The sequence below is a fragment of the Oncorhynchus nerka genome, linkage group LG24, assembly GCF_034236695.1.
Source record: "Oncorhynchus nerka isolate Pitt River linkage group LG24, Oner_Uvic_2.0, whole genome shotgun sequence".
Classification (NCBI taxonomy): domain Eukaryota; kingdom Metazoa; phylum Chordata; class Actinopteri; order Salmoniformes; family Salmonidae; genus Oncorhynchus; species Oncorhynchus nerka.
Genome location: NC_088419.1, coordinates 23,408,183 through 23,433,576, shown reverse-complemented (window position 1 = coordinate 23,433,576; position 25,394 = coordinate 23,408,183). Strand labels below are relative to the sequence as shown.

The 25,394-nt window shown below is 42.8% G+C and overlaps 1 protein-coding gene across 2 annotated transcripts in view; it reads left to right on the top strand.

Moving 5' to 3' along the window:
* The window catches only part of LOC115107688 (mitogen-activated protein kinase kinase kinase 5-like), a 57,421-nt gene extending 32,073 nt beyond the window's left edge, over positions 1–25,348 (top strand). Inside the window, exons 8-30 of one of the 2 annotated variants that reach the window (XM_029631211.2) lie at positions 514–626; positions 1,681–1,840; positions 2,091–2,244; positions 3,795–3,902; positions 4,108–4,160; positions 4,833–4,928; positions 5,273–5,354; positions 5,969–6,102; positions 8,586–8,713; positions 8,988–9,124; positions 9,636–9,741; positions 12,342–12,499; positions 16,972–17,149; positions 17,318–17,338; positions 17,566–17,743; positions 19,761–19,929; positions 20,179–20,370; positions 21,222–21,327; positions 21,716–21,953; positions 22,273–22,385; positions 22,569–22,681; positions 22,979–23,055; positions 23,174–25,348. In XM_029631211.2, the coding sequence (XP_029487071.1) occupies positions 514–626; positions 1,681–1,840; positions 2,091–2,244; positions 3,795–3,902; positions 4,108–4,160; positions 4,833–4,928; positions 5,273–5,354; positions 5,969–6,102; positions 8,586–8,713; positions 8,988–9,124; positions 9,636–9,741; positions 12,342–12,499; positions 16,972–17,149; positions 17,318–17,338; positions 17,566–17,743; positions 19,761–19,929; positions 20,179–20,370; positions 21,222–21,327; positions 21,716–21,953; positions 22,273–22,385; positions 22,569–22,681; positions 22,979–23,055; positions 23,174–23,234 (2,875 nt within the window). In that variant the 3' untranslated portion in view covers positions 23,235–25,348. Of the gene's footprint in view, positions 1–513; positions 627–1,680; positions 1,841–2,090; positions 2,245–3,794; positions 3,903–4,107; positions 4,161–4,832; positions 4,929–5,272; positions 5,355–5,968; positions 6,103–8,585; positions 8,714–8,987; positions 9,125–9,635; positions 9,742–12,341; positions 12,500–16,971; positions 17,150–17,317; positions 17,339–17,565; positions 17,744–19,760; positions 19,930–20,178; positions 20,371–21,221; positions 21,328–21,715; positions 21,954–22,272; positions 22,386–22,568; positions 22,729–22,978; positions 23,056–23,173 lie in introns of those variants that run through there. The other variant, XM_065008726.1, reaches the window with a different exon arrangement.
* Positions 25,349–25,394: the final 46 nt, after the last annotated feature.

Here is a 25,394-nt window from a genome sequence, read left to right as displayed (position 1 = left end):
ACTACAGATAATGAACATCTATGTCATCTGACATGGAGCAGAGAGGCTGCAAGGTCTGGCAGAAGCTGATTTGAAACGGCACCACCACCAGTGATAAATTGAAGATAATTGCGATCTTCCTGGAATGGTTATGTCTCGCATCGAGACGATTTATGGCATCTCATTAGAATAACTCCCCCTCGGGCAACCTTGTCCTCTGTTCCAACCCAGACAATGTCTTTGGAGAGGCTTCTCATGTTATTCACACTCATTCCTTCAGTGGAACAGATTGCTCATTAAGTAAATTAGGGTTTTTATTTGCGAGTGCCAAGCTTTGTGCAAGTGGTTCCTCTGTGCACCCTGCCAAATAAGGCTGTAATTGTTTTTGGATGCTTTTTACAAAACTAGGGAGATGAAAAGTTCTCACTAAGGACACTTCAGCAATTACTGTAGGAACATCATGTCTGATTTAAAAATGAAGCATAGTGTGTAATATTGGTGATTCTAAGTTAGCTTCTCTGTCGTTCCTCTCAGGTTTAAGAAGGGGTTTGAGTCTGAGCCGACACTACACTCTGGCATCAACTACGCCGTTCTACTCCTGGCAGCGGGACACCAGTTTGACGCCTCCTTCGAGCTCCGCAAAGTCGGTGAGTAACACTTTATTCTCCTTGATATCTAATGTTTTGCCTTGAGCTGCCTGAGTTTTGTGCTGTTTGGCTCCCAATCCCCTGTGTTTACTGTGAAATCTGAGGCTCAGAAAGTAGCACAGGAATGTGAGAAACAGGACAGACAATCCTGGGAATCAACCGTGGGCCTCCTCCAAGTCCCTGCCCCCCCCCCCCCCCGCTCTCCTCTAATCTGCCCTGCCATGGGCTGCCTGAGCAGGACATGTAGTGGCAGCTTCCCTCAGCGAGGCCAAAAATAACAACCATGCCCCATTATCGCTCTGCAATTTAGTAGCAACATGGCAAGTACCTACTAAGATTCACCAATCTACATTTCAGGTGAAATGCTTGACATAAGAGTAAGCTCTACAGTGCCCAGCCTATTCCCAAACCCCTGCTGTGCAGTACATCCCATTGTGTTCTCCTTCGCTAAGTATCTGATCTCTGTGAAGAATTATAAACTGGGTGGTTCAAGCCCTGAAGGCTGATTGGCTGACAACCGTGGTATATCAGACCGTATACCACGGGTATGACAACTTTTTTTTTTACTGCTCTAAGGCACATCAGGGGTTTGTGATATATGGCCAATATACCACAGCTATGGGATATGTCCAGAGGTTCTCCTGTATTTAGTTGTGCGTAAGAACAGCCCTTAACCGTGGTATATTGGCCATATAACACACCTCCTCTGGCCATATTGTTTAAATAACACATGGTATAAAAATAACACAAAATAGGTCAAAATAGGACACAGTATCTCGAAACGTTGCACAATAAAACGGAAGGATTCAACAGTGTGGAGTATCTTTCTTTTATATTATAATAATACACAGGAGGTCGGTGGCACCTTAATTGCGGAGGACGGGCTCGTGGTAAAGGGCTTGAGCAGAATATGTGGAATGGTATTAAATACATGATTTCTTTGTGTTTGATGCCATTCCATTTGCTCGGTTCCAGCCATTATTATGAGCCGTCTTCACTCAGCAGCCTCCACTGTTGTAATATGTCCCTGACCTGACCTTGTTGTTCTCTCCAGGAGTGAAGCTGAGCAGCCTACTGGGGAAGAAGGGCAGCCTGGATAAGCTGCAGAGCTACTGGGATGTGGGTTTCTTCCTGGGGGCTAGCATCCTGGCCTGTGACAACACCAGGGTCATACAGGCCTCCGAGAAACTCTTCAAATTGAAGGCCCCTGTCTGGTGAGCGAGGGTGTTTTTTATTTTTTACATTTAAAGCTCAACATATAGTGAACTTATTTCAACCTATTTTGCACAATTTAAATGTGCTTTCGTCTTTCGTAGTCAGTCAGTGGCCTATTTTCTTTTGGTGCTCAAGATTTAAACAATCTATTCAAACTTATTTAGCTCTGTTTAACTGACTTTTCTTTTCCTGCAGTCGAAGGCCTTTTACATTTCTTTTAAGCTACCATCTGTGTTGACTGCAACCCAGGTATCTGCGCTCTCTTGTGGAGACCATCCTGATTTACCAGCACTTCAAAAAGCCGTCTGTAGAGCAGCCGCCGCCCAAACAGGAACTGGTGGACTTCTGGATGGACTTCTTGGTGGAGGCCACAAAGAAAGACGTCTCGTCTGTCCGCTTCCCGGTATGTGTCGCATGCTCTCTTTGCCTTCCTTCCTGGGATTCTTCACTGTTTAGACTTGACCTTGACAGTTAGACATATACAGTCCCAGTAAATAGTCATTCTAGGGTTTTTCTTTATTTTGTAGAATAATAGTGAAGACATCAAAACTATGAAATAACACAAGGAATCATGAAGTAACCAAATAATTGTTAAACAAATCAAAATATATTTTATATTTCAGATTCTTCAAAGTAGCCACCCTTTGCCTTGATGACAGCTTTGCACACTCTTGGCATTCTCTAAACCAGCTCCATGAGTTAGTCACCTGGAATGCATTTCAATTAACAGGTGTGCCTTGTTAAAAGTTCATTTGTGGAATTTCTTTCCTTCTTTTGAGCCAATCAGTTGTGTTGTGATAAGGTAGGGGTGATATACAGAATATAGCCCTATTTGGTAAAAGACCAAGTCCATATTATGTCAAGAAGAGCTCAAATGAGCAAAGAGAAACAACAGTCCATCATTACTTTACGACATAAAGGTCTGTCAGTCCGGAAAATGTCAAGAACTTTGAACGTTTTTTCAAGTGCAGTCCCAAAAACCATGAAGCTCTATGATGAAACTGTCTCTCATGAGGAAAGAAACCACTACGAAAGGACACTAATAAGAAGAAGAGACATGCTTGGGCCAATAAACACGATCAATGGACATTAGACCTGTGGAAATCTGTCCTTTGGTCTGATGAGTCCAAATTTGAGATTTTTGGTTCCACCTGCCGTGTCTTTGTGAGACGCGGAGTAGGTGAATGGATGATCTCCGCATGTGTGGTTCCCACCGTGAAGCATGGAGGAGGAGGTGTGATAGTGTGTGGGTGCTTTGCTGGTGACATTGCCAGTGATTTATTTAGAATTCACTTAACCAGCATGGCTACCACTGCATTCTGCAGCGATACCCCATCCCATCTGGTTTGTGCTTAGTGGGACTATAATTTGTTTTTCAATAGGACAATGACCCGAACACACCTCCAGGCTGTGTAAGGGCTATTTGACCAAGGAGAGTGATGGAGTGCTGCATCAGATGACCTGGCCTCCATAATCACCCAACCTCAACCCAATTGAGATGGTTTGGGATGAGTTGGACCACATAGTGAAGGAAAAGCAGCCAACAAGTGCTCAGCATATGTGGGAACTCCTTCAAGACTGTTGGAAAAGCACTCTTCATGAAGCTGGTTGAGAGAATGCAAAGAGTGTGCAGTGCTGTCATCAAGGCAATGGGTGGCTACTTTGAAGAATCTGAAATATAAAATATATTTTGATTTGTTTAACACTTTTTTGGTTACGTCATGATTCCATATGTGTTATTTCATAGTTTTGATGTATTCACTATTATTCTACAATGTAGAAAATAGTAAAAATTAAGAAAACCCCTTGAATGAGTAGGTGTGTCCAAACTTTTGACTGGTGCTCTACATCAACCATAACAGTGGTACCAGCTGGGGCAGTTTTCCTACACTGTTTATTTTCTCTGCTTTATTGTGAAATGTCTTGATGTCCTATTGGTTGTCCTTTTTCCAGGTGTTGATACTGGAGCCCACTAAAGTCTACCTGCCTTCGTACTTGTCCATAAACAACGATGTGGAGGAGAACACTGTCTCCATCTGGCATGTTTCCCCTGATGACAAGGTAAGTTACTGACCACAGGAAGAGTGTGTGACAACTGCCTTGTGTCTTTGCTTTGTGTCTCAGAAAAGAAGTACAGCCCTGGAGTACAGCCCTGCCTGTCTGTCTATATGTCCGTCTCTCTCTGCCTCTGTCTCTCTCTGCCCTGACACATTTTAATCAGTCACCAGAGGTACTGACGTTCATGTTTTTCTGATCGTTCTAACAGCACAGGGGGGTCCATGAGTGGAACTTCAGGGCCATGTCAGTACGGGGTGTCAGGTTGGTGATCTCACAGCTGTCCTGTTCTACACACTCATTGTAATGTATGGGCAATAAAGACTGCTCCCTACTCTCCTCTATCCTCTACTCTCCTCTGTAACTTATGCCAACAACATAACAGATTATAATGTGACCACCTGGTTCCCAAGGCAATATTAGTCAGAGATGGTCCCTCAATGCCTCTCCCTCCTTCCCCCTCCAACTGATCTCCCACTTCAGAAGGCCTCTGTGAGATGTTGCTAGGGAGCGTATTTTTGTTTTTGCCCACTCGCCCTCCAGTGTACTAGGAGACAATGGCAGTTCCCTTGGCTGCAACAGTGTGCCATGGTGGGCTGAATTCAACCACTCATTCTCTGCTCTGGTCCACTCCGCTCAGCCCTGGCCTTAGTTAACTGGCTTAAAATCCCTGTTCGCTCAGCTGAACACTGGTGGAGACTCAACAGTGTGTATGTGTGTGTGGGAATGAATGTTCAGAGTTCTATTCATTCTTTAAGAGTTACTGTAACTTGTTGTATGTGATTGAATGAAGAACATTGTTAGGTTGTAAGAGACTTGCAGCTCTGGTGAAAAGAAAAAGCTTCTGCACTTAGAGACTACTGGAATGATTTCTCTGAAGTTGTCATGGGAATTCACCTGTCGTCTTTTCTCTAACTGTCAACTCATCTTCCTCAGTATTTCCAAGTTTGACGAGCGCAGTGCCTTCCTGTATGTGCTGCACAACTCAGAGGACTTTCAGATCTACTTCTGCACAGAGATGCACTGCAAAAGGTCTGTCTGTCCCTTTGCGCCGTGATTGCGCCATCTCACAAGCACATGAGCTGTTCTCCAAGGGAGTGTCTGTACTGTAGACTTGTGACTCTCACAATGAAGAACCGAAGCACAGCTAGCCAGTCTCAATAGCTCCACAGTGTGATTCAGTGAGTCAGTGCTGGTGTGATGGGGGTTTGTGAGTGTGTGAAAGGGTGCTTGTCTGGGCTCTGTGTTATTTCACGACTGCTCTTGTGACATATTTTTAAGTGTGGTGAAGGTTATCTGGTGTTTGTGTGGGTGTAAATTGAGTATTTCATCTCAAATGTGGAACGGTACTGATGTGACTGCTCTGTGTGTTGCAGGTTCTGTGATCTGGTCAACAGCATCGCAGAGGAAGCTTGGAAAGGCCCGGAAGAAGGGGAGTGTGACATTGACGCCCTAGAGGTGAAGGAGGAGAGAAGGATACTCCTTTTCTAGCCACATTCTTTTATTTCTATATTTATTTCCAACCGGATTACCTGATGTACAGTATATGTATACAAGATCTAGGATGTATTCAGCAGAAACAGTCTCTCCGATTGTTTTTCAAAATCTATATAAAACCAGATACAGGCCATGTAAAGTGTTGAAATAGTTAGAGACAACTTCCTACCGTGTGAAAGTAGGTCACGCTGCTCATGCAATGGAAACCAACAGAGTGTACTGTATGAAAAGCAACTGTCCCTCTATTCACTTGTTCTCCCAGTGGTGCGACAAAACAATTACCTGTGAATAATTACCCAAAACAATGACACAGCCTCTTCCTGCCAAACACTAGCATGGCCCAGATCAGATGCCCCAATAGTTTTTTGAACACTGTTTGATCTGACCTTGCAAAGCTCACATTTCCCTTTCTTTCTATCAGTTAGTACCCAGCCACAACTGTCACTTTATAGCTCACCTGTTCTTAGATATACCTACATAATCCTGTTATAACTCTAGATTGTAATGGTCCTTGAAGTTAACATGCAACAAAATGTAATCTTTAACATAATGTCCTCCTGTGCTTGACTCTTCAGTATGACTATGAGTATAATGAGCATGGAGAGAGGGTAGTTCTGGGAAAAGGGACGTTTGGAGTAGTGTATGCCGGCCGGGACCTTAGCAACCAGGTGCGGCTGGCCATCAAGGAGATACCGGAGAGAGACAGCAGGTAAGAGAACATGTAAACTAGACTTTCTCCAAAAAGACCCTACCAATCAGCTTCTACCATTCCCCCATCCATGACACTTTCACTGTCTTTTTATCACGCACTTTGCTAATGGAAGGCTGTATAGCAAAAGGTCCCCGTGTCATTATGTAAAGTGAGTGAGTGGTAATTCAGAGTATAACAACTGAAGTGGTTTCCTGAGTGGTCATTTGATTGGCAGATAGAAGGGGCGCCAAAGCAGTCGTTTGAGCCGTCCACTGTGTTAGCTCTGTGCTAGACCTGCTCTCCTGCGGTGTGTCCTTTACTTGGGACACCAGTGTTATACAGTGCTGCTTGAAAAGTATGTGAACCCCTTGTGCAATTACAGATTTTTGTTTTTTTTACCATGAAATCTTAATCTAATCAGAACCAGTCTTTTTGTTCTGACAAAACATGTTTATATTTAATGCCATATGTTGGTGTAGAGGAAATCATGCGTGTAGTAGAAAAACAACATTAAAAAAAGGAATTAGTGCAGTTGCAAAAATAAGTGAACCCCAAGTTGCATTGGTTAAATCAAGTAGGTAAGTAGAATAAGGTGGGTAAGTAAATAATTGTGTACCAAATGAACCAATCAAAGGAGAGATTGTCAGGAAAGAGTTTGGATGGGACTCTGATAAATAGAGATAACCTGGTCAGTTTGGTGTTTACCCATCCAGGTCAACACAAAGCACACCATGCTGAGAGGAAAGGAGATCTCCGAGGATATCAGGAGGAGGGTTGTGAGAGCACATCAGTCTGGGAAAGGCTATAAAATCATCTCAAAAAGATTGAGCTCCATCAGTCCACTGTGAGGCAAATCATTTACAAATGGAGAGCATTTAACATGACAGCAACTCAGCCTAGAAGTGGACGCTCTTCCAAAATATCCCCAAGAGCCACAAGAACAATAATACATCTGGTAAAAGCCAACCCACACATAAGATCTGGAGATTTGAAGACCTCCCTTGCTGCATCTCAAGTGACTGTGCATGCTTCAACAACAATAAGAAGAACACTGAATAGAAATGCCTCTGCTCTCAAAAGATAACTTTGCCAGAGACCACCTGGACAAACCTGAAGGTTTCTGGTAGTTCATTCTCTGAACCGATGAGTCCCAAATGGACTGTTCTGGTCATAATCAACACCACTATGTTTGGCGAAAATCCAACACTGCCTACCACCAAAATAATCTTATCGCAATAGTCAAGCATAGTGGTGGGAATGTCCAGATCTGGGGCTGCTTTTCCTCCTCTGGACCTGGATGACTCCACATCATTAAGGGAACCATGAAGTCTGAGGTGTACCAGGAGATTATTGAACAGAACGTCAGGCCATCAGTCAAGGAGCTAAAGTTGGGCTGGAAATGGGTCTTCCAACAAGACAACGACCCAAAGCATTCAAGCAAATCTACCAAAGAATGACTCAGGAGAAAGAAGATTTATGTTTTGGATCGACCAAGTTAAAGTCCTGACCTAAATCCAATCGAGATGGTGTCGCAGGACCTGAAGCGGGCAGTTCATGTCAGACACCCCTCAATCCTCACTCAATTGGCTGAGTTCTGTAAGGAGGGGTGGGCAAAAATCCCTCAAAACAGATGTCAGAGACTGATTACTTGCTATAGGAGACGTTTACTCCAAGTTATCGCTGCTAATGGAGGTGCCACAAGCTATTGACTGAAGGGGTTCACATATTTTTGCACACATCAAATCTGAGTTAAATAAACCACTTTTGTTAAATAAACAATGAAAATATATAATTTACTTGGAATGTCTTTATTATGAATTGGGGTTTAGATGAGGATTTTATATGTTTATTTTAATATTTTATAGCAAAACTGATGACCAGCACTGTAGGATTCACATACTATCAAGCAGCACTGTACTATAAACCTGATCGAGTGACTTGGCAATGAAAAGAATAGGGGGGAAATGGTCGCCTAGCAACTAGTGTACCAAGCACTCTACTCCACTTCCTTGCCTTGTGTTGCGCTGCACTGCCTTCCACCACCATCTCTGGTCTACTCATTGTTCCAACTACTCCTGGCTTATTATGGGACTCCTTCAAAGCCCAATCAGCCCAGAAAATTCCTCTGTCACGCATTGTTACACTCATCACATTACAAGTCATTAGAGGGCTCTCATGGGCTAACTCAAATGTGTGAATAATTATTATTAATCATTAAGAAGAAACTCTGAAGTATCCTCTCAGGGGGGAAAACAATCTAATTAAGTGTCTGATTCAGTAGAATAGTGGGAGAATGTATCTAGTCTTATTATTTATGGTGTGAAGTTTGAACATTTATTTCTCAGTAAAGTGTCTTCGTCTTCTTTAGTTTGAATTGACCATTGTGTGCGTGCTCGTGCGTGTGCGTGTGTGTGTGTGTGTGTGTGTGAGAGAGAGAGAGTGAGAGAGAGAATATCCTGCTCTTTCTCCTGGGAGATGTAACAGCGGATGTTCTGTCCAAGGTACTCTCAGCCCCTCCATGAGGAGATTGCCCTTCACAAACATCTGAAGCACAAGAATATTGTGCAGTACTTGGGCTCCATCAGCGAGAATGGTTTTATCAAGATCTTCATGGAGCAGGTTCCCGGAGGTAAGAGGGCTATCCGTGCAGCATTAGAAAGGTAAAATGATCTAGTCAATGCCCAACCATTTCTTATAAGCCAATGTTGCATCTTTACTCAGTGAAAGACAACAAGAAGCAACTACATTTCCTCCACTACACCTAGAAACAAATAAAAACACATATCTTGTCTGATTTATGTAATAGGTATCCTGGCTTACTGATTGAATACACTACCGTCCTACTGATAGTAAACCAGAATGTATTGATATGTATTCGACTTTGTCCTGTGGTTTTCCTCCAGGAAGCCTGTCTGCTCTGCTGAGGTCTAAATGGGGCCCTCTGAAGAACAACGAACCCACCATCGGCTTCTACACCAGACAGATCCTGGAGGGACTCAAATACCTCCATGACAACCAGATTGCTCACAGAGACATCAAGGTGAAGCCTGGTCTATTTCAAAGCCTTTGGCCAATGTGCAGTATGCGCCTAGACAGTAGGGAGGCCACATTCATGTCGGTGGTACAGAAATGATTTGATTTGTAAGTGGCGCCTGGTTCTAGTATGATGACTTCCCCTTATCATTCTACCGGAAGGTTAACGTGACGTGGCATAACTCAATCTCAGTCATAAATAATAAAACACACTGACCACACTCCCATCCCATAATAGAAACATTAATTTAGGTTAGCATACTCTTTCTCACATACCCAGGACAAGATAGGCCTCTAAATTCTGCCTCATTTAACAATAGTGTCTCATCAAATGACCTTAACAGCCATTTACGTCAAGTGGTGAATATAGCCCACTGTAACAACTGTTGCTGATTTCCTTCTAGGAAATACCTTAGATTACTAGGCTGTTATCATAGTCATTGGGTTAAGTCTAATGAATGGAGATTACTTGGAATGGAGCTCTTTTATAATCCTCTTGGTTGTCTTTATATCCACAGGGTGATAATGTGCTCATAAACACATATAGCGGAGTTCTGAAGATATCTGACTTTGGTACCTCTAAAAGGCTGGCTGGGATCAACCCATGGACTGAGACTTTCACTGGTATGTACTGGTTTGCCTGACTGGGTTTATAACAACTGTTATGTACTGGTCTGCCTGACGGGGCTAATAACAACTGGTATGTACTGGTCTGTCTGACTGGGTTAATAACAACTGGTGTGTACTGGTCTGCCTGACTGGGTTAATAACAACTGGTATGTACTGGTCTGTTTGACTGGGTTTATATCAACTGGTATGTACTGGTCTGTCTGACTGGGTTTATAACAGCTGGGGTGTACTGGTCTGTCTGACTGGGTTTATAACAACTGGTATGTACTGGTCTGTTTGACTGGGTTTATATCAACTGGTATGTACTGGTATGTCTGACTGGGTTAATATCAACTGGTATGTACTGGTCTGTTTGACTGGGTTTATAACAGCTGGTGTGTACTGGTCTGTCTGACTGAGTTTATAACAACTGGTGTGTACTGGTCTGTCTGACTGGGTTTATAACAACTGGTGTGTACTGGTCTGTCTGACTGGGTTTATAACAACTGGTGTGTACTGGTCTGTCTGACTGGGTTTATAACAACTGGTGTGTACTGGTCTGTCTGACTGGGTTTATAACAGCTGGTGTGTACTGGTCTGTCTGACTGGGTTTATAACAGCTGGTATGTACTGGTCTACCTGACTGGGTTAATAACAACTGGTATGTACTGGTCTGTCTGACTGGGTTTATAACAACTGGTGTGTACTGGTCTGTCTGACTGGGTTTATAACAGCTGGTGTGTACTGGTCTGTCTGACTGGGTTTATAACAACTGGTATGTACTGGTCTGTCTGACTGGGTTTATAACAACTGGTGTGTACTGGTCTGTCTGACTGGGTTTATAACAACTGGTATGTACTGGTCTACCTGACTGGGTTAATAACAACTGGTATGCACTGGTCTGTCTGACTGGGTTTATAACAACTGGTGTGTACTGGTCTGTATAACCACTGAGCTTCCTCTCCCTACATTGTCAAAAAATGCCTTGATGGAACAGGTTGTTTGAAAATGGGCTGAACCCTGAACCAAAACAGTGATCCCACTCACTATTTACAATTATAGTTCTGCTTAGATTTAATCTCTAAGAAACTATTTGTGTTGTGTGTTTGAGGATTTATCTTGTTTTAGCTCATCATCCTGTAAATGACGTATCTCAGAATAGCCTGCCGTTGATATTCAGAGTGGTCAGGTCAAGATCAGGCACTTGTCATCTCCCGTCTGGATTACTGCAACTCGCTGTTGGCTGGGCTCCCTGCCTGTGCCATTAAACCCCTACAACTCATCCAGAACGCCGCAGCCCGTCTGGTGTTCAACCTTCCCAAGTTCTCTCACGTCACCCCGCTCCTCCGCTCTCTCCACTGGCTTCCAGTTGAAGCTCGCATCCGCTACAAGACCATGGTGCTTGCCTACGGAGCTGTGAGGGGAACGGCACCTCAGTACCTCCAGGCTCTGATCAGGCCCTACACCCAAACAAGGGCACTGCGTTCATCCACCTCTGGCCTGCTCGCCTCCCTACCACTGAGGAAGTACAGTTCCCGCGCAGCCCAGTCAAAACTGTTCGCTGCTCTGGCCCCCCAATGGTGGAACAAACTCCCTCACGACGCCAGGACAGCGGAGTCAATCACCACCTTCCGGAGACACCTGAAACCCCACCTCTTTCAGGAATACCTAGGATAGGATAAAGTAATCCTTCTCACCCCCCTTAAAAGATTTAGATGCACTATTGTAAAGTGGCTGTTCCACTGGATGTCTTAAGGTGAACGCACCAATTTGTAAGTCGCTCTGGATAAGAGCGTCTGCTAAATTACTTAAATGTAAATGTAAATGTAAGATGCCAGGGTTATGCCAGCGCTGACATTGTGGCAGCCAATGATAGCACAGCTTGACCCATTTGTTAAGACCATCTGATTGGAGCATAGAGATGCACCTTCGCATCTTGAAACCATCCAGTACAGTCATTTTGTCCTGTTTAAGTTGTGCGTCAATGTGTCTCTCCCAGTTTCACCATAGCACTTAGCTTACCTTTTTAAAAGCTCTTTTGAAGCTCCACTTACAGTAGGCTATAATTAGACCTAAATAGACTCACTTCATCTAGAGTTACAATATGTAGCTCTTCTTTGTTGATTAGGCTATACTACTGAAACAGGTTAGCATTTAGCAGAATTTCACTTGCACAGAATTAAACTTAGCCCTAGAGCTAGGGTTGCAAAATCCAGGAACTTTAATTAAACCAGGATTTCTGTAAAACCAGGGAATTTATTGAATTTTCAGGAATTTTGCAGCCCTACCTAGAGTTCAACCTCATTAAAGTCACCTTAACCCTATACATTTTTACCTCCATCCCGCCAGTATCCCTGCACATTGTAAATATGGTATTGGAACTGACCCTACATATAGTATGCTTACTTTCTTACTTATTGTGTTCCTATTTCTTCTTATCTCTCGTGTGTTTGTTTTATTATTGCATTGTCATTGATTATTGCATTAAATCTTGAACTTGAAAACCTGATTTTCTTGTATCAGCACTGATATGCACATTTTTACAAATGCAACTTGTAACTAGTAGCTGATATTTGTATAATTTCCTGTCTGTTTGGTGTGTTGTTGTTTTGCAGGGACACTACAGTACATGGCCCCTGAGATCATAGATAAAGGCCCTCGAGGCTACGGCAAGCCTGCGGACATCTGGTCTCTTGGCTGCACCATCATTGAGATGGCCACTGGGAAACCACCCTTCTACGAGCTGGGCGAACCACAGGCCGCCATGTTCAAGGTCAGAGTTCAGAGGTCAATTAAAATTCAGTTCATTGACCTTAGTTCACTTTCCATTGGTGAATGGTGTTTTTGTCTGGCTGGCTTAAAATGTAGTAGTATCTCTATCAAAATGATGGCTTTGAATGAGGATTTCACCCTCATTCTGTTGTTAATTGTGATGTATGGTTCTGCTGACTTATTTCTCTCCGTAGTGATGTCAGATACAGAAATAGATCAAGTAAAATCACATTGTATTGTTTGCGTACACATATTTGCAGATGTTATCGCAGGTGCAGTGAAATGCTAATGTTTTAGCTCTAACAGTGCAGTAGTACCTAGCAATACAAAACAATACACACACAACAAACAACAACAACAACAACAACAAAAAAATATATATATATGGGGGTGGCAGCATCATGTTGTAGGGGTGCTTTGCTGCAGGAGGGACTGGTGCACTTCACAAAATAGATGACATCATGAGGAAAGAAAAGGATGTGGAAATATTGAAACAACATCTCAAGACATCAGTCAGGAAGTTAAAGCTTGGTCGCAAATGGATCTTCCAAATGGACAATGACCCCAAGCATACTTCCAAAGTTGTCACAAAATGGCTTAAGGACAACAAAGTCAAGGTATTGGAGTGACCATCACAAAGCCCTGACCTCAATCCTAGAGAAAATGTGTGGGCAGAACTGAAAATGCGTGTGCGAGCAAGGAGGACTACAAACCTGACTCAGTTACACCAGCTCTGTCAGGGGGAATGTGCCAAAATTCACCCAACTTATTGTGGGAAGCTTGTGGAAGGCTACCGGAAACATTTGATCCAAGTTAAACAATTTAAAGGCAACGCTACCAAATACTAATTGAGTGTATGTAAACTTCTGACCCACTGGGAATGTGATGAAATAAATAAATAATTCTCTCAACTATTATTCTGACATTTCACATTCTCAAAATAAAGTGGTGATCCTAACTGACTTAAGACAGGGAATTTTTACCAGGATTAAATGTCAGGAATTGTAAAAAAAAAAAAAATGAGTTGAAATGTATCGGGCTAAGGTGTATGTAAACTTCCGACTTCAACTGTATATACATACATACATAAGTATGTGGACACCTGCTCATCGGACATCTCATTCCAACATCATGGGCATTAAATATGAATTTGGCCCCCCCTTTGCTGCTGTAACAGCCTCCACTTTTCTGGGAAGGCTTTCCACTAGAATTTGGAACATTGCTCCCATTCAGCCACGAACAATATTGAGGTCGGGCACTGATGTTGGGCAATTAGACCTGGCTCGCAGTCAGCATTCCAATTAATCCTAAAGGTGTTTGATGGGGTTTCTTCCACACTGATCTCGACAACCATTTCTGTATGGACATCGCTTTTGTCATGGCGTTGTCATGCTGAAACAGGAAAGGGCCTTCCCCAGACTGTTGCCACAAAGTTGGAAGCACAGAATCATCATGTCATTGTATGCTGTAGGGTTAAGATTTCCCTTCACTGGAACTAAGGGGCCTAGCCCAAACCATGAAACAGTCCCAGACCATTATTCCTCCTCCACCAAACTTTACAATTGGCACTATGCATTGGAGCAGGTAGTGATCTCCTGGCATCCGCCAAATCCAGATTCACCCTTTGGGACTGCCAGATGGTGAAGCATGATTCATTGTGCTTTTCTTTCATAAACAAGAACATTTCTAAGTGACCCCAAACTTTAACGGTAGTGTACATAGGGCAGCAGTCTCTAAGATGCAGGGTAAAGTACCAGGTGGTAGCTGGCTAGTAACACTGACTAAGGTTCAGGGCAGGGTACAGTATGATAAACAATGTTTTTCAGTCTCTCCATCACAGTTTTGATGCACCTGTACTGTAGATGGTTGTGGGGTGAACGGGCCGTGGCTCGGGTGACTGAGGTCATTGATGATCTTCTTGGCCTTCCTGTGACACCAGTTGCTGTAGATGTCCTGGGGGGAGGCAGTGTGCCCCCGGTGAGCATTAGGCTGTCTGCATCACCCTCTGGAGAGCCTATGGTGTTGAAGGGTAAGCTGTAGTCGATTAACAGCATTCTTACCTAGGTATTCCTCTTGTCCAGGTGGGATAGGGCAGTGTGATGGTGATTGCGTCGTCCTTGGATCTGTTGGGGAGGTATGCAAAGTGTAGTGGGCCCAAGGTGTTGGATAAATTGGAGGTGACATGATCCTTAACTACCCTCTCAAAACACTTCATGATGACAGAAGTGAGTGCTACGGGGCGATAGTCATTTAGTTCAGTTACCTTCACTTTCTTGGGTACAGGAACAATGGTGGACATCTTGAAGCAAGTGGGGACAACAGACTGGGATAGGGAGAGATTGAATATCTCCTTAGACATTCCAGCCAGCTGGTCTGCACCAGCTCTAAGGACACGGCTTGGAATGCCATCTGGGCCGGCAGCCTTGCGAGGGTTAACACACTTAAATGTCTTACTCACATCGGCCAAAGAGAACGAGAGCTCACAGTCCTTGTCTCCAGCTCAGTGTTTTCCTCGAAGCAGGCGAAGAAGGTGTTCGCGACTTGGCTGGCTTTCCCTTTATAATCCTTGATTGTCTGGAATCCCTGCCACATACATCTTGTGTCTGAGCCATTGAATTGTGACTCCATGTACTGTCATTTTGCCTCGTTGATTGCCTTATGGAGGTCAGAGCTGGTCTGTTTGTACTCGTCCATGTTCCCGGTCACCTTGCCGTGGTTAAATGCAGTGGTTCCCAATTTCATGCTGCCATTTATCTACTGTTTTTGGTTTGGATAATTTCTAATCGTCACAGTGGTAACAACATCCTTTATGCACTTCCTGATGAACTCAGTCACCTAGTCAGTGTATACGTCAATATCGGAGGGGACCCGGAACATTTCCCATTCCGTGGGATCAAAACAATCTTGAAGCATAGATTCCGATTGGTCAGACCAACATTGAACAGTCCTTACCACGGGTACTTCCTGTTTAAGGGAGGGGAGGGCCTTTTAGCCATCCCGGAAGGGAGTGTAGCAATGATCCAGAGTGTTTGATGTGCAAGTAGCACCGAAGTGTTGATCAAATCTCAGTAGCTTTTTCCTCAGATTTCCTTTATTAAAGTCCCCAGCTACAATAAATGCGGCCTCGGGATATGCGGTTTCCAGTTTGCACAAAGTCCAGTGTAGTTCATTGAGAGCCGTCGCAATGTCGGCTTAGGGGGGAATATACACAGCAGTGATCATGACAGATGGCTGTCCTTACACGCCTCCAGGCACATTCCTCCATGGTTGTATCACCAGGACAGTACTATCCCAAACATAGCATGCTGTCAGCACTGTGTTTGTAATGGAAAAAAGCTCAACTTTTTGTGGATATTAGCTTTAAAAAAAAAAGTGTGATTGGATTACATACTTATCCAACTGTGAGATTAGACCTAGTACCTGGAGATAGACTGTGTAATACAGTCTATCCTTTGTGTTGTTTTAAGTCTCTGTTCCACTGATGAGCCCTCCTCAAGCTTTTTCCACTTGTATAAATCTGAAGTGGAAATTTCAAGTGTTTCCCTCATCAGCAATATTCCATAGACCGGACATATGTAGTCCATTAAACACTAGAGCTAGTGATTCAACTGGGTGGTCTGCGGAGTGTGATGGAGATCATGTTGAATGCAGGACAGAATGACAGACATGTCCATGAATTACAGTAGTAAATTGCTGTGGATTTTGCAGTGCTTTTAAACCACTGTTTTGTAGCAGGTTGTATAGATCGCTAATGTAACACATGTAGCCATCTTTTAGAAGACTTTCAGCAGCTATTCTGTCTGTCTCATCCTGTGTGACTTAAAGTGCAGATTCATCATTGGTCAATGCTTTTACTATGTAATACTTGTTGTGCAGATTTGGCAACAATCCTCACATAAACTTTCCTGTACCACCTTGGAAGGTCTCGACTGGGAGGGGCATTACATTCCTAATCTCAAGCCTACATTCGGAAGCAATGTTTGGAATTTGTAGTGTCTATCATCAGACGAGCTTCTTGCCTGGAGTTGCTGCATTTTGTCCTTCACTGTCAACTTGACCTCCTGTACTATGATGGCATGAGCTCACCTGCACAGTGTTACTGTGCCACAGAGCTATGGGTTACAAGAGATCAGTTTACCCACTAACTAATGTCACCTCAATCAAGCCAACTCTCCTCTGACTGACTGCCATCTCTGAGGTCCCCTTCATATTGTCCTGTATGCTCTTAGCATATGGAGCATATTGTCCTGTATGCTCTTAGCTTTACTAAGACTTGGTAGGTGATTTGGCTAGGTCACTTGACTTGTTGTTTTGACTTGACTGCAGGTTAGGCCCTTAGCTCTAACATGGCTGGGTTTCATCTTGGCTGCAGGTTAGGCCCTTAGCTCTAACATGGCTGGGTTTCATCTTGGCTGCAGCTGCAGGTTAGGCCCTTGGATCTAGCATTATTGTGCTGTTTTATTTTGGCTACAGGTTGGCATGTTCAAGATCCATCCTGAGATCCCAGATTCCATGTCAATGGAGGCCAAGGCCTTTATCCTACGCTGCTTTGAACCCGACCCCGACCAGAGGGCCACCGCCCTGCACCTGCTCACTGATGAGTTCCTCACCGTCACCAGCCGCAAGAAGAGGGGCAAGAGTGGCTTTACAGGTAGCTAGGACAATCCGTCACCGGTTAATCAATGAAGTAGTTCGTAGAATATAGATATATCTGAGTAGAAAGACAATTGCTATTAGATACTTTATGTTGTAGATACTTTTTTGTTGTTTCTGCACAATTCATATCATGGAATAAAAAAATCTCTGTTTTTCTCCTCAGCTCTGACACCAGGAGGTTCAGGTGAGTTAATTTGAGCGCCTTTCTGAGCTGCTTCCTCTTTAGAGCACACTGAGTCTGCGCCTAACGACATTAGGCTAAACAAATTGTCATGTTGACTACCCTACTCTGAGATTATTCATTCACAGAAGTAGTACTGTAATGTAAAAGAACCAAAAAGCTCTGGTTTTCTTTGTGTAACAGTGGTGTAACTGTGCCCACCTGCCTATACCTGTCTCTGTGCCCTCAAGAGTACCTGCGCAGCATCTCTCTGCCAGTGCCTGTGGTGGTGGAAGACACCAGCAGCAGCAGCGAGTACGGCTCCGTTTCCCCTGAGAACGACCTCAACACCAACCCCTTCAGCTTCAAGCCCAGCACCAAGTGTTACAGTGATCGGGACGTCAAAGCTACCCGCTCCCTGTTCCTCAGGTAACACAACATACAGTCAGCACCATATGTATTTGTGAAGCTAGCATTTTCACTCCAGAATGTTGTGTTTGAGATCAGAAAAACACACTAACACTGCACCTCTGCCATCTCAATTCATCTGACAAAAAGCAATGCCAAAAAAACTCAATCTGGAGGAAAGAGATAAACGCTCACTCTCTGTACATTATCTGGAAATAATGGACAATGTAGGTACAGTGCCTTGCGAAAGTATTCGGCCCCCTTGAACTTTGCGACCTTTTGCCACATTTCAGGCTTCAAACATAAAGATATAAAACTGATTTTTTTTGTGAAGAATCAACAACAAGTGAGACACTCATGAAGTGGAACGACATTTATTGGATATTTCAAACTTTTTTAACAAATCAAAAACTGAAAAATTGGGCGTGCAAAATTATTCAGCCCCTTTACTTTCAGTGCAGCAAACTCTCTCCAGAAGTTCAGTGAGGATCTCTGAATGATCCAATGTTGACCTAAATGACTAATGATGATAAATACAATCCACCTGTGTGTAATCAAGTCTCCGTATAAATGCACCTGCACTGTGATAGTCTCAGAGGTCCGTTAAAAGCGCAGAGAGCATCATGAAGAACAAGGAACACACCAGGCAGGTCCGAGATACTGTTGTGAAGAAGTTTAAAGCCGGATTTGGATACAAAAAGATTTCCCAAGCTTTAAACATCCCAAGGAGCACTGTGCAAGCGATAATATTGAAATGGAAGGAGTATCAGACCACTGAAAATCTACCAAGACCTGGCCGTCCCTCTAAACTTTCAGCTCATACAAGGAGAAGACTGATCAGAGATGCAGCCAAGAGGCCCATGATCACTCTGGATGAACTGCAGAGATCTACAGCTGAGGTGGGAGACTCTGTCCATAGGACAACAATCAGTCGAATATTGCACAAATCTGGCCATTATGGAAGAGTGGCAAGAAGAAAGCCATTTCTTAAAGATATCCATAAAAAGTGTAGTTTAAAGTTTGCCACAAGCCACCTGGGAGACACACCAAACATGTGGAAGAAGGTGCTCTGGTCAGATGAAACCAAAATGGAACTTTTTGGCAACAATGCAAAACGTTATGTTTGGCGTAAAAGCAACACAGCTCATCACCCTGAACACACCATCCCCACTGTCAAACATGGTGGTGGCAGCATCATGGTGTAGGCCTGCTTTTCTTCAGCAGGGACAGGGAAGATGGTTAAAATTGATGGGAAGATGGATGGAGCCAAATACAGGACCATTCTGGAAGAAAACCTGATGGAGTCTGCAAAAGACCTGAGACTGGGACGGAGATTTGTCTTCCAACAAGACAATGATCCAAAACATAAAGCAAAATCTACAATGGAATGGTTCAAAAATAAACATATCCAGGTGTTAGAATGGCCAAGTCAAAGTCCAGACCTGAATCCAATCGAGAATCTGTGGAAAGAACTGAAAACTGCTGTTCACAAATGCTCTCCATCCAACCTCACTGAGCTCGAGCTGTTTTGCAAGGAGGAATGGGAAAACATTTCAGTCTCTCGATGTGCAAAATTGATAGAGACATACTCCAAGCGACTTACAGCTGTAATCGCAGCAAAAGGTGGCGCTACAAAGTATTAACTTAAGGAGGCTGAATAATTTTGCACGCCCAATTTTTCAGTTTTTGATTTGTTAAAAAAGTTTGAAATATCCAATAAATGTCGTTCCACTTCATGATTGTGTCCCACTTGTTGTTGATTCTTCACAAAAAAATACAGTTTTATATCTTTATGTTTGAAGCCTGAAATGTGGCAAAAGGTCGCAAAGTTCAAGGGGGCCAAATACTTTCGCAAGGCACTGTATCTTGTACATCTACGGAGTACATTAGTTCCAGATAATGTACAGAGTCATTTATCCCATTTATAACACGATGCCAAAGAATGTCATGTAATATTTGGAACTTTGTTGTTCTCCTGTATAAATATTTTTTTTTTTAAACCTGAGGTCTCTTTAATCTAACCTGTGTTCCCCACCAGTATCCCAGTGGAGAACTTTGAGGACCACAGTGCTCCTCCATCTCCTGATGAGAAGGATTCTGGCTTCTTCATGCTGAGGAAGGACAGCGAGAGGAGGGCCACTCTGCACTGCATCCTCACTGAGGACAGAGACAAGGTGGTGTCCAACCTTGTGGAGGCTCTCAAACAGGTCAGTAAGCATCTAGTCTAGTAGTGGACAGGGTGAGGGGTAGGCTGGGCCCAGTTCAGTTTTTTTCCCTGGTATGTCACGCGGCATGACAATGACCATAGTAGTTGGCAAGACAGCACAAACAGATCTGGGACCAGGCTTAGATGAGGGGCTTTCTCAGGGTAAAACAAAACCCTTATCATATGTACTCCTTTCTTCACCCTCCTCTCATCACCCCTCTCTCCATCCGTCTCTCCCCTGTCTGTGCAGGGTTCTGAGACATCGGACACTAAGTTGAGACATCAGCATATCTCCACCCTGGTGGTCAGTCTGGGGGATTTTGTGCGCATGGCGGACAGGAAGATCATAGCCAACACCCTCTCCCAGCTCAAACTAGAGCTAGACTTTGACAGCACGGCCATTAGCCAACTACAAGTGGTGCTATTTGGGTTCCAGGATGCAGTAAGTGCCCTTTCTTCACCTATTAGTAGGTCTCTCTATAAGCATTACATGGCCTATGATAATTAAAATATCCCATTGTCTATTTGTCCACTGTGAATGGGTTGGAATTGAAATTGTCCTTGTATAGACCAAAGGCTCTGGAGACATTGAAGTATGATTCAAGGGGGTTTCGTAAACTGTTCACAGCTGAATTATGTCACCATGCTGCCATTGTTTAAACAAACAGTTCAGACAATTGACTGTGAAACACTTTTGACCTTTAAGAAAGGGTAATAGAAGGGAAATGTGTCAGCTTAAAGCACATAATTTAAAGAGGCTGATTCTGTCCTCTGCCTCACAAATACAATTATGCAAATGAAATGACACTAGCCTGTAGCTGCCTGTGGGAGGCAGAGGTTGAAGCTGCCTCAGTCAATACTGAGCTCTGATTCCCCCTAGTGGATACATATGAAACCAGCTCTGGTCTATAGGGTACATTGTCTGCGAAAGATTACTATCAATTCACGATACAAACTTGTTTTTCACACTTGGATTTTCCAGAATGCATGGCTTTTTATAAATGGCTGTCTCTCTTTTTTTCTGGGAAATGCTGTTTCCATAGACTCATTATATAGGGGGATATCTCAGATATCTGCAACCACCACACGCAATGTAAACAGACACCCGCTGGAGTCAAGCCTGTTTTCCTTTCCACGAATGTGTGGATACTGGTAGATGTGGATGCATACCCGTAGTACATGTGTAGCTGTTTATTAATGGATGGATTGTCTGTCTGTCTGTCTGTCTGTCTCTGCCTCTGTCTCTGTGTCTGTCTGTCTGTCTTTGTGATTGATTGACCAATGCGTCGCCAGGTAAACAAAGTACTACGAAACCACAACATCAAGCCCCACTGGATGTTCGCCCTGGACAATATCATCCGTAAAGCGGTGCAGACTGCCATCACCATCCTGGTGCCAGGTAATAGCTGTGCCTCCAGCCACAGAGTTTTAAATGACATTTTAACCAGGACACTGGTTGCCAGCTAAACATAAGAGTATGACTTTGAACAGTGCCCCAATCTAATCATAACATATATGTGTAACCTTGAATACAGAAATGCACTAGATACTATGTAAATGGGTCATTTAACAAGAATATGTGTCTACCAGTCAGATGTCATTATAACAATTGCATTTAAAGATTATTTTAATCATAGAGGGATCTTTATTGAGGCTTGTGATGTTGCTGTCTTAATCTTTCATGTTACCTCTTTCAAGGTGCAGTTTAGCTGTTGGATATTAACTAGTTTTCATGATATTGCTAGTATTGCTGTAAAGGTGTAAAGATATAACGTGTCCTTGCCCAGAGCTAAGGCCCCACTTCAGCCTGGCCTCGGAGGATGACCCGGCCGACCAGGATAACGATGACGTGGAGCCTGAGGATAACTCCGCCCATCAGTGCAGAGCCCCTCCCAACACTGCCCATGACAACACGGTTGCCACCTCCGGCGTGAGCACGCTCAGTTCCACCGTCTCAAACAGATCCCATAATGCCCAGTGCTCCGTCACCATGGAACTAGGCAGGATGAAGCTGGAAACCAACAGGTGGGTCATCGTGCTGTCATAACAATGATAATGACTGTCAGACACAAAACCAGAAATTTATTCCAACAAGTCATGAACAATCTTTGCTACTAACTCCACATCTGTGACCAATCAGTAGTAGATATTGCCTGTAGCTTCACATTATTTCCTCACCAATGTAAATTATGTCATGTAGATGGGCCCCAACACAGGGCCCTAAACACAAATATGTTTATTTTCATCATGGCGCCTGCAGCAGCCGTGTTTAGTAGTACTGTGTTTCCTCATTGAATGACCCTGTCTCCCCCTCCGCTCCCCTCTCCCTGCTGTGTCGCCCCAGGCTGATGGAGCAGTTGCTGGCGAGGGAGAGAGAGTACCAGGCTGTTCTCCAGCATGTCCTGGATGAGAGGGAACAGGAGATCAAACTACTGAGGATCCGCTCAGAACCCATCGGTGAGCACATCCCAACATACACTAGTACACACCTTTATCTGAGAGCACAAGAGCATTAAAAAAGACTGCTTTTTAAATGCCTAATGGAATTATTTGTACAACACAAACATCAGGAAACAGACAATTCATATGATTTGATATGTCTACTATGATTAGTTATAGTTGTACTTATGTGTGTGACAGATATGCCTACATCATCTGTGAGCCAGAAGAGCCGGTCCACTGTGAGCCATGGTGACCCAGAGCTGATCAAGTGGCTGAGACTCCATGGGGCTGACGATGACTCCATGGACAGGGTAGGTCCTGAGGAAGCCCCGCCCCCGGCCACGTCTGTTTTAAATGGGTACATTATGTGAACAAACTCACGTCCATGTAATCCTATACTAAAGTAAACAGTGTGCATTGTTGTAAAGCTGTTAAAACTAATGGCCTGGGTGAACCTGGAGGCTAGTCATTGATTGTTAGTACGCTTTATGCGTACTGTATGTGTAAAACCTTTATAACAGATACACAGTTGAGCACCATCTATTGGCCGAGCTTAATCTCTTTAAGGTACCAATGATTTTACCCATGATCCATCTTCCATTCTGTAGATTTTGACCGAGGATTACACTTTAGATGACCTTCTCCAGTATGTGATGAGAGACGACTTGAAGAGTTTGGGATTAAGGTATACAACATACAGTATTCTCTCCTACACTGTCAAATATCCAGCCGTTTCAAATACCTGATTGAAACACTGTAATATCTCAAGTCCGTCTTCATCTTTCTCTTGTTTTCCTCCTCAGAGGTGGGATGCTGTGTAAGTTATGGAAGGCCATTACAGACTACAGACAGAAACCAGTGTGAGGAGTCCTCGTGTGGAGTTAGCTAGCTCTACAGTACAGGATCTTCACCACAAGCACAACAACAACAACAACTCAGTATTCTCCTCAACACTCACCACTGCACTTTAAACTCAGTATTTATCAGACCAAGACTCAGTCCTGATGGGGGACAGTTCCAGTGTAGTTTATCATGTATTGAGTATTGACACATGAGTTGTTTTTTGGAAATTCCTATTTTCAAATGGAGTTAAGTGCCACTGGTTTTATAATGTTCAACAGTTATGACACCTGCGCCAAGATTTACAGGGCAAATCATGAAACATATCTGAGAATTTAACCTTTAAATGTTATTTGGTTGTAGAATTTTCTCTTTACTATCATGTGTTTACTAGCATGAGATTGACCATTTTCTAAAACAAGCCTGAGAGACAAAATATAACGTTAACTGATGTGTTTGAGCTTCTGTACATTATCTTGATAAACAGCATTGTTATTGCTAGTGGCTTCTTATCACTATTTTATTTAAATGTGTTTTATGGATGTTCCCTGCTCTCATTGTCAACACTGCATGCCTGCCCTTTTGTACTTGTTTAACTGGCGTCGAAGGCTTTTAAACATCATAGCTCTTGACTTTTGTTCAAGTCATTTTTTTACGTAATTTACAATGTTAGGTATATTTTGTTATTTTTGGGGGGTAAATTATGCAAATATATAGCACATTTTATTGACAGTAAATTACTATTTTCAGTGACACAATTTACAAATGGCTAGATGTCCTATCAAATATGTAACGCAAATTTGTGTTTGAGGGTTCACAGCAAAGCTGGAGCTGTTATAAGCCTTCTCACTTAAACCCTTATATCCGCCACCCCGTTTGACCCAGAGACTTTAAACTTTGTAAGTAGCTGTCTTTCCTCATGCTGAACAAATTTGCCTCAAGGACCCATAAGATGTGTCAGGATAGATTTTTTTCCAAACTTGAAACTTATTCACATGAACCATAGGACCGTATTTTTGTTGAAATGTGTCCGTTTTGTTTCATATTCATGATAGATTGATGACATTATTTGTGCAAAAAACATATTATTGTGTAAACAAAAACGTGTCTTGAAAACTTAACTGTGAAATAAAGGGTAAACTGAAATAATGCTTAGGGACTATTATGGCCCTTGCATTTCTACAACTGAACACAAATAATGTGTCCTGGTTTTAAAATGTTAACAGGTCTAGTAGTCTAATAATATTAAATAGATATTCAGTTCTTCTTAATCCTGCAGATATATCTCTATCATAGGGAGATGTATAAAACCAAAACTGGCTGAATGTGAAACATCATCAAAGCTAAGGGTTGGTAAAAAGATGACTGAGTTATTGATAAATCAGGAAATCTGATTTTACGTGTCCATTTAAACAACTGTAGATCCACTCCACAGTGGCCTATCAACGTGAAACTTGTCATCACTATCATGGACATCCCTAACATGAACCACACTGACTTTACTATTGATATTTCAATAAACAAGGAAACTATTAACAACTCATTCTTTGCATATGTAATGCTAATGCTCAAAATCATCTTCCCCTTATGAACCATATGTCAGATTAACTCCAGATGTTGTATTTAGACTCATGGTTGCACATAAAGGATAGATAGTTCCTACATGACAGAGTGCTTGCTTTGTTACCCAACCGATCGGGTCCTTTTTGTCATCATGTGAACCCTATCCATTGCTGCTTGCAGCCATATTTGATAGATTTGATTGATACTGGCAATGGAACAAAATTGTCGGAGGACCCAATTAATATTTTACTCTGTCAAATGTATGGAGTTTTATTTAGCCTGCTTTCATTTGTAGCCTATATCTTATCTTTAAAAATGCAAATGCTTTAAATCAAATGTATATGTTTGAATGAAAATCATAACTGAAAACCCATTTTCATATTGTTATACCACCAACCTGTTCCTTTTTTATTTAAAATATTTCTGTCAGAAATACACGTTTTGTTCAAAGGTTTCCGTTTTGTTTCATATTCATGATAGATGTATTACTTTATTTGTGCAATAACATATTGTTGTGTAACACAAAAATGTGTCTTAATGTAAATGTGAAATAAAGTGTCAGCTGAAATAATGAACTGAAAACAAATAATGTGCTATGATTTCAAAATATTCACAGGTCTA